At 39.2% G+C, this 9,332-nt stretch overlaps 1 protein-coding gene across 1 annotated transcript in view; it reads left to right on the top strand.

The window, feature by feature from the left end:
* map1aa (microtubule-associated protein 1Aa) overlaps positions 1–6,668 on the top strand; it is a gene marked incomplete at its 5' end in the record, with an annotated part of 17,764 nt that extends 11,096 nt beyond the window's left edge. The window contains 1 exon segment of the mRNA XM_024265062.1: positions 2,903–6,668. Within this exon segment, the coding sequence (XP_024120830.1) occupies positions 2,903–3,058 (156 nt within the window).
* Between the last annotated feature and the right edge of the window lie 2,664 nt (positions 6,669–9,332).

The following is a 9,332-nucleotide window of genomic DNA, read 5'->3' as shown; positions in this document are numbered from 1 at the left end:
TCTAGAGCTGCAGGAAAGAGGTCTAGAGGAAGACCAAAGAGGAGGTTTATGGATGCAGTGAATGAAGACATGAAGGTGGCTGGTGTAGAATGCAGATGACAGAGTTAGATGGAGGAAGCTGATTTGCTGTGGCGACCCCTGACGGGAAAAGCTGAAAGGAAAATAATATGATAAAGTTCATAAACACGATTGTCTCAAGAAGCATGAAGAAAGGCATCAAATTTGAATAATTATGGTTATTATAACTAAATTCTGTCTAGATTAACACAATAAAATCAGATTATCCATCCGTTCATTTGCTTCTGCTTGACAGATGATCTTAACTGTTGAATAGAAGCCTATATAGACTCTCAGCATTACAAAGAAGGATTTTCAGTGCCTAGTGCTGGGCGATGTGACGATACATATCGTGTGGACAATAGAAAAGTGTCTATCATGCCATTTCTCTTCTTTCGTTTCTATCATTTCTAGTCTAATTTGATCAACTATTATGCCAAATATAGTATTAAATAATCCAAACCTTGTCAATGTGTACACAAAAAAAGGCCAAAAGTGAAAATAAGGACAAATTATAAAGAGATTCTTCTCAAAGAAACTCCGTCTTGTGGTTTTGGACCATAAAACCACTTTACGTTCTTTGATTCACACAGGGGTTTTATGACATGCTTTACATTACTTAACTCGAGTGCAGAACGATGGACTCAGAACAGCTTGAAGTTGTTTCCCTGGAGTTGAAACAGACAGAAACTCTGATGCAGGCAGACCAAGAAGAAGCTCTTTCAGCAAAAGAGGGGACGTCCGTTTCATTTTGGATTCAAGACGTCCGACGATGAGCAGAAGACAGTAATATATTAACTATTCTAGGAGGCTATTCACGCGGCGATGCTAACACAACAAACCATCTATCACTCAAAGAAAGTCCATGAAAATGAACACATGAGATTACAAAAACAAGAGACAAACATCTGTGGAACCGGACTGTAACGAGTATCTGAGCACTCTGACTCTCGCGATCTGCTCCAGTAAATTTGATCATGAATATTTGCGACGTCCAAATCGCTGATTCACCATCTTTATAAATATAGTAGAGTGTAGTAAATTATCATGGAGTAAAATATTGACTGTTCTGAAATACAAAATAATGCTGGATTTTAATCTATGAACTAAAACAAAGCCGGCACTACTTTTAGTGGAAGTGAACAAATCTTCAAAATAAAGTGTCAGTGAAGCTTCCTGTTTTCAAAGTAAAACTAGCGAGAGCATTTTTAAATAACTGAAAATATATTTTATTGTTTTATATCCTGATATATATTGTTATTGTGATATAAAACAATTTATATTGGGATATAAAATATTACCCAGCACTGCACCGCCATCTGCAATGCTCGATTAAGGAACCACTTTGGATAAAAACCATGTAAACCCACAAATATCTACGTTTCAAGCTTCCACTCCTGTTCACGCAAGTTTCTACGACCATTTTTGGGCTCGACGTACAAAATGCTTGGTCAATTTATGTGGATCTGGCCAACATTCCCAAACACTGCAGCTCCAAAAATGTGGACCAGGAGTTTTTTAAACGTGTTCGTTCAGCATACTATGCTGGTGGAGCTTCGATCAATCAAGGACTCAGATTTGGCAGTGAAGTATGTGTGGCGTTCTTTTTCATTCACAGAAGTGTCAAACCTTTTGAAAATTGATCATGAAGGATAAATGAATGCTTCAAAACATTCACACTGTAGTGATCCTCCTGCTCCTTTCTGTACATTTTTTAACATGTAAAAACTCAATCACACTTTCAGTGATTGCAACAATCTTGGTCTTAAAACCTTCAGCTCGTTCAGGACATTACCGCTTGTATTTTTGGTATTTAGAAACTTTATAGTTTTTGAAATATTGAGCAAAATATGCCCTATAGTAAAAGAATGAGAAATTGCTCAAATCCTTCAAAAACTTTCTGTTCTTTGAAACGATTGTTAACAGTAATAATTTGGCAATGAGCTATTTTATTAGCATTATGCTAGCTAGTTTTGGTAATTTGCATAGACTGTAAAAATATAATAATTTATATACAGTCTATGGTAATTTGTCATCCACTGAGGTTTTTATATGCTAATTTTATCTAATACTTTGGCAACATGCAGCCATTTTTGGCTAATTTGTCATCTACTAAGGTTGTTAGGCTAATTTTGAGTTTAACTAATATTTTAGCAACAGGCTAACGTTTTTGACTAATTTTACTGCAGATTTTTAGGCTATTTTGGAGTTGAGCTAGTATTTTAGCAATGTGCTAGCTTTTTAGGCTAATTTGGCATCAACTAAGGTTTAGCTCATATTCAAGCAACAGACTACGTGTGTTTGCTAAATTGGCATGTATGAAGGATTTTTAAGCAAACTTACTATCAATTTTTCAGAAATTGAGGCCAAATTCAACGGTTTTTCATAATTCTTTAGCAAATTTTTTTTGCAAATTTTGCCTCTTGCACATAGCTATTGGATTTTCAGCAAATCCCTTCACCAAGAGTCAACTGCTTCAGTATTTTAGCAACCAGAATTAGGACAAAAGCATTAACACTAGAATTATCACAGCTTAAATTTGTGTCCAGCTGGAATCACATGACACAAGTCTCCCATGTGTTGGAAAAGAACAGAGAAAGAAAATAACCTGGAGGAAGACTCACCAGATTTGCACCGCTTTAATGTTTTACACCAAGCCTCTTCCGAATGCTTGTCCAGCGTGAATGTAGCAGTGGAAATGCGGAAATTAGACAATGAGAGTGTAATTTGTAATTTGGCATTTACACATCATGTTTGTGTTTCTTCCTAAGCAAGGAAGCAGTCAGTACATGTAACACACATGGACTCCCTTCACCTCCTGACCTCTGACCCCCTCATGTTTCAGGTGACGCTGATCCCCACTCACGACACGGAGGTCACTCGCGAGTGGTACCAGCAGACCCATGAACGGCAGCAGGAGCTCAACATCATGGTTTTGGCCTCCAGCAGCACCGTTGTCATGCAGGACGAGTCTTTTCCAGCCTGCAAGATCGAGTTTTAGGAACTCTTCACCTTTGGTATTCCTCCTCTGTGGAAGTTTTTATTTCACCCATAATTTAAAGGAATATACAGTTCTCAATTGACAATTCAATTACAAATCAGGCTTGCAATATGAAAAGACGTTATGCAGTTCAGATTTCAATATGAAAAGATACAATCCAATCTGACAATTTCAAAATAATAATTTGAATCAAAGCAAAAACAAATTCATTTTAGATTGTCACGGTTTTTTGGTGGCATTATTTCACATTAAATACATTTAGCAATTTACACAGGGGTCCCGCAGGGTCTTAAAAAGTCCTTGAGTTTTAAAATTTGAAAATAAGGCCTTACAAAGGATTTAAAAAGTCTTGATATCTTGGTATTAAAAATGTTATAGTTTAAAACTTTTCCATATGAGTTTTCTGGTCTAAAGTTACATTTTTTAACCACCCTTGTGTAAGTAAAGTGCTTATCAACACGCTGCCAACAGTTGATTAAAAGAAAAAAAGAAGAAAAACACCGGGAAGAGGTGGTGGTGGGGGGGGTAGTTAATTACTGAAATTTGAACCATAATTGATTACGTTAGTCCATTTCTGACAAGGATTTGTTTTTTTCTTCGTCCATAGAGCTGGGAATTAGTCAGAGAAATTGGTCTTAATTTTTCTTTTTCAAGGTCTTAAAGATTCTTAAATTTAACTTGAAGAAACGTGTAGGAACCCTGTTACAGTTCAACACCAATAAAATGACATTTCAAAGACCTTGTTGGATTTAAACTCATTTTAAAGTGTCTTAAAATCTCTTGCATGTTAATAATCTGTGGTGTTTTGAGTTAAAATTCTAAAGAAATGCTTAGTTACACCCCCCCATTGTCATTGATAACACTGTATTGCTTTGAATTATGGGTAAAAAAGCGACCATACTACTCCTCAGCGTGGGCTGAAACAGAAACTGTCTCTGCTCGTCTGCCAGCTGCAGGATTGGAGGCAGTTTCTGGATAGTTTTTCCTTTTTGCACTCATTTCTAAGCTTTCTAAGAGTTTATTATTTCCCATCCTTCAGATGGTTCTACTTTTTAATCCTCTGATCTGAGTGTTTGTCTGAGATGATGGCCTCGTTTTCATTTGCCCATGTTCTGATGAGGGTTCTGTTGCTCTTTGCCAAATGAAGCACAAAGTCAAACACAAGTTTCAACTTCCTGCGGAGCGTCTTTCAAACTGTGGTGCCGTTGGATTCTGACATAGTGAGAATAGATTCAAACGTAGATCCAACCAATCTGTGGCGTAGCTTAGGGAATAACCGATCCAAGAATCTGTGTGATGCTTGATCCTTTCTCAAGCATCTTTAACGAAGGACATCTATAATTGTCTCTGTAGTCCGTGGTGTTTTTGTCGGTGTATTAGAAGCCAACGTTTGCTGATAGAAGTCAGAGAAGCAATGATGAAAAAGTTCAGTTTGTCTTCAGAGAGCAGAGGACGCACATGCGCACTGCTGCCGGGACAAACATCATCTTTAAATTTGACTGCAGGAACTCACTTGTTGATAGAAACAGCCTTATTTATGTCCAAGGATGCCGCTCCACCTCTGATGAAAGGTCACACAGAGGTCAGAGCCTAATTCAAAACTAAAATCTGGATTTCAGCTGCCACTCTCCAAAGCACAAAAGGTTTGTCGGACCAGTTCTGTTTATTTGTTTATCTAAAGGAAAGCAGCCTGTATCAAAGTAAACGATTTTTGAACTCATGTTTGACCTGTTTTTATAACAAGGACCAGCATCTGTAACATCCACGTTCAGGTGAGGCTTTGCCTCTGGGAAACTGCAGATGGAAACATGCACGCATGGCTCCACGGAACCAAACATGCACACATGGACAATGAAACTGAACACAGCTGCATGAAGCTGTGTGTTCACTAAAGCCTGCTCACACTGAACAATGCACATGTTAACATGAGCACTAACCTCATGCACTGAAATATGCTTGTAGATAACAGCGTCATGAAACTCAATGCAGTCTATGCACACTGGACAACAACCGCACTTAAATATGGGCGAAGAGAAGACTGAAACTCGCTAGAAAAAACTGAAACATGTTTGCGTGAAACTATGGGGTTCTAAAATGTGAAAACGTGTCTGCACTAAACCCTACAATCACTGAAGCGTGCATGTACAGAACATACAAAAACCACAAACCCATACTAAAACATGCAAACACGCATGTGAATATATGTGCTCACCAAAAACTCATTCTGTTAAACCCTATGTACCCTAAAATGTGGGCCAGTAACCATTCATTGTCTAAAAAAGGCAAACATGGACCCATGTGTGTGCTCTAAATCATGTATGTGAAGAAATACGGCACTTTAAAATGTGTGCACAGAAACGTTTGCACAGAGCAAAAGACAAGGGAAGCACTTAAAGTCTCCCTCTTATCAAAATCCAGTTTTTAGAGTTTTTAACGTAGCATTTTTCTTCTGAAAGAGAACAAATGTAAAAAGAAATCATTTTGTTTTTGCATTTCCGAGTATTTCTCCTTTGAAATCTGTCAATCAAACTGTCAGAGGAGATTTTGGAAACAGAGGCTTCAGATCAACATGAAAAATGGATTTTTAAGACATTTAGGTTGTGGGATTCTGGTGAAAAACTCCTAATCATAGTTAAAACGCTAGTGGGAACGTTTCTTTTTTTAGTTGTCATAGGGGTACTTGAACTAAACGTATGCATGTTCAATACTTGCACAGAACCATGAGAACATACGTGCTCGCTTAACCCTTTAACACCGGAGCCATGTTCTTTGATTTACTGTAATTTTTGAATGTTAACACAATCATTTCAGTAGATTTTGAAGGAGAAAAGAGACGCTTTCCTCCTTCAAAATCTACTGGAATGATCGTGTTAACGTTTGAAGAGTTACAGTATGTTGCGTTCATGGAACCATGCGTGCATTGAAACCTGCACTGAAACAGGCTGTAGGACCGCATTGGGCTGCAGGGACCTGAATGTAAAGATGCAGATTTACCTTTACATTCTCAATGGAGGGCTTCGATCTCCTGGTTGCCTTGGTTACGGTGCATCACATGGTACACAAAGACTTTTCTTGCAATAAGAACATGCAACAGCCCTGACATCTGGACGAAAACGCGTCTGACCTCTCACCCCTCCGACCACGGCCCTCACAAACGATCTGCATTCCAGATGAAACCGTTTCAGCACCAAATCCCGGCCCTGTACAACACTGCGCACATATATACAAACACGCCAACCCAGACTGCCAGACTCACGTCAACCTGCTGCTGCTTCTCTGTTTTTGTAAACTTACTGCGCTGCCTGAGTTTTGTAAGGGAGACAAAAACAAAGCAGAAAAAATGATTGTAACCAGAAATCAGTCAGACTGTGGGGGTCCAGTGAGGCCTGCTTGCTTATGCATGTGCACCCCCACCTGCTCAAAGGGTAGAACTGCTCCTTTAAAGAGCTCCTGGTGGCTCCGCCCCTTTCCGCTTCATGGTTTTTAATCTTCAGTTTTATGTGCAATATTCTGCTGATCTCTCTTTAAATGTTTAGAGGCAAATATTAAACAGAGTTATTGTTGGAAGACAAAAAGTGTGAAGAGAAATAAAAACATTTATTGAAAAGAATCCGTCTTTGCTGCCTTTTGTTTCTCGACACCCCGAGGATTGCAGAGAAGTTTGAAGTGTTTTTTTTCCTTAACTGAGACAAATCTTTGTAAAGATTACAAACATTAGCTCTGAAGATTTGAGAACTCGTGACAAAACATTTTTAAGACTGTAGGAGGAGATTGTAGTTTGAGTTCAACCAAGAAAAAAAAAGTCAGTGAAGTCCTTCAGGTGGTGGTAGCAGTGACCTCTTTTAAAACCATAATGACAACAGCAACTTAACAAATAACCTTGTTCAAAAGTATACATTCAGAAAACGTGCGCACAAGCTGATACAAAAGGGTTTAAATGACAACTAAAGGTAACCGTCCTCACCTGTGACTCGCTTACCTGGAACATTGTGTGTGCACTAAAGGTGTTGGCGTCTCCAACAGAACCTTCATCAAGTTCTGCACTGACATTTCTGGGTCCTGAGTCACAGAGAAAGCTAAAGAGCTGTCAAAAGATCTACGGGAAAAGGTAACAGAACTGTACAAAACTGGATTTAAGAGAAGTCCCATCAGTTGTCACTCACCTAGATGTGTGAAATTTGTTCTCCACGTTTGACCCATCCTGCTCCCATTCTTTGGTACGACTCGGCCCGGATTTGAACCCAGTACATATTTTCCTTAAAAATGTGTTCTATTTAACGTGAGTTATTGCAGATTATTTTTAACCAATAATCCCAATATCATCGATATCTTAATAAATCACATCGTGTCGTGAGGTACCCAGTGATTCCCAGCACTAATGCGACAGAAATCTCAGAGTGAACCAAAGCTCAGTCTGACAGAACCGAGCCGAGATCACCTGGAGAAACGGGTCGGAGAGAGGTTCCTGGTACCGGACCAGAATCTGCTTGTGTGTATTCAGACTGAAACTTTAAAGCAGACCAAAGGTGTCCAGTCTGAATGCTCCCTTAAAGCAGGAGATGTTGACCTCAAAACACATCTAGACTGACTTGGAAAAAGGTAAAACAGTCGATGTCGTTCCCGGCAGAGATGGTCTCACTCGTTCATGTAATGTTCGTACTTCTACAGTTATGCTGTTCATTAGTTATGTTTAATTTTAGGAAAGCCGGACTGATTGTTGAGAATGCTGTGATTCATTTACAGTTGAAATGACAACGTAAGACAACATTTATGATTGGGTTGGAGGATTTCATTGGTTGTGAAATGTGTCGTTACAAATGCCAGAAACACTTCGTCATGAAAAACCAGAGGTGTTTTTATTTCAAGAGGAACTCCACTGAATGTAACTGTCTGCTTTGACTGTTCATGTACCGTTTCCTGTTCATTACTGCAGAGCAAGATCAGAAAAGCCTCCATCATCTATGAAGCTTTCACTATGTGACTTTAGCCTTAAAAATGTAACGCTGTAACCTACATTTGATAATAATCAACACCTTTGCCTTTCAAACGTACTGTTTTGATATTTTAAAGATGGCTTCATGAAGGATCCAACATTCTCTCGTGTTTATTACATGACAGGACTGTACCAGTCAGTTGACTTTAAGTTTGTAACTGAAAACCTTCATCTTTCACTGAAGCATCATTCCCACAGGACGCGATAAATGCACGTCAAATTCACTGCCCGACGTGTGTCCAAAACTGACGCTCCAGACGTGTGTGGGAGGAGCTTATGCCATGTGTTTTTTCCTGATCGCTACATGGAAGCATTAACGGGAAATCTCATTTATGATGCATGGAAAACAGGTTCCATGCCAGGATTTTGGCTGTAGCGGCACCAGTTTTTGAATGCCACCAAAAGGCACCAGCAGTCCCTTAGAGCTCTCCTTCAGGTGGTGAGGCCACGGGAGAGTGATCCCTCATCGTTTCTTTGGCCTGAATCCACCTGTGGGTCCAGCCCGCAGGTAGGAAGAGTTCTGGCCCCAGGCGCTCGCCTACAAGCCCCAAACCCAGGCCAGGCTTCAGAGATGCTAATCCAGGCGACACAACGGACTCTTGCAGTTTAGTGCTCATGAAGGGGGTTCAGAAATGCTCTTTGTCGGGCTCGTCATCAAGGACTCATTTGCCATGGGCAGGAGTCTGTAACCTGCAGCTCCAGATCCACATGTGTCTCTTCTATCTCTCCATGGTGGCTCCTTGGTCAAACATAAAATAAATCATGGAGACTGCTGATCCAGACATGTCGACCGTCAGAGTCAGCAGCTCCTGATAATGTCTGTCTAACCAAAACTACCTAAAGAAAACAAATAAACAAAGCCTGAAAACTAAGACTACCAAGATCCAAACTAAAATAACAAAACCCAGCAGAGTAAGACTGATGAGGACAAAGAGGGGGAAAAGAACAAAAAAAAACAAAATATTTTTTTTAAAGAAAGTATTACTTAATTATCATTTATTTAATTTAGATTAGTTAAATGTATAAATTGATGTCTGAGGTTCACATAGATGATAAACTATGTAGGTTTTTACATCCTGTTGCCTGAATACGTCTTGTTTGATCAACTCTACCTCCAGAATGAACAGATTTTATATGCAAAGAAAAACTTTGGTAAAAACTTTGATCTTTTATGAGTTAAAAGCACATATTATTCTATGCTGAACAACATTGGTTACTAGCTGTCCAGAGCTGCACTGAGATGATCCTGTTTGGAACAGAGCAGCTTTTATTTTGAAAATA

Source organism: Oryzias melastigma, linkage group LG3 (genome assembly GCF_002922805.2).
Source record: "Oryzias melastigma strain HK-1 linkage group LG3, ASM292280v2, whole genome shotgun sequence".
Classification (NCBI taxonomy): Eukaryota; Metazoa; Chordata; class Actinopteri; order Beloniformes; family Adrianichthyidae; genus Oryzias; species Oryzias melastigma.
Note: the sequence above shows the minus strand (reverse complement) of the source record. Positions and strands in the feature narration are given on the sequence as shown.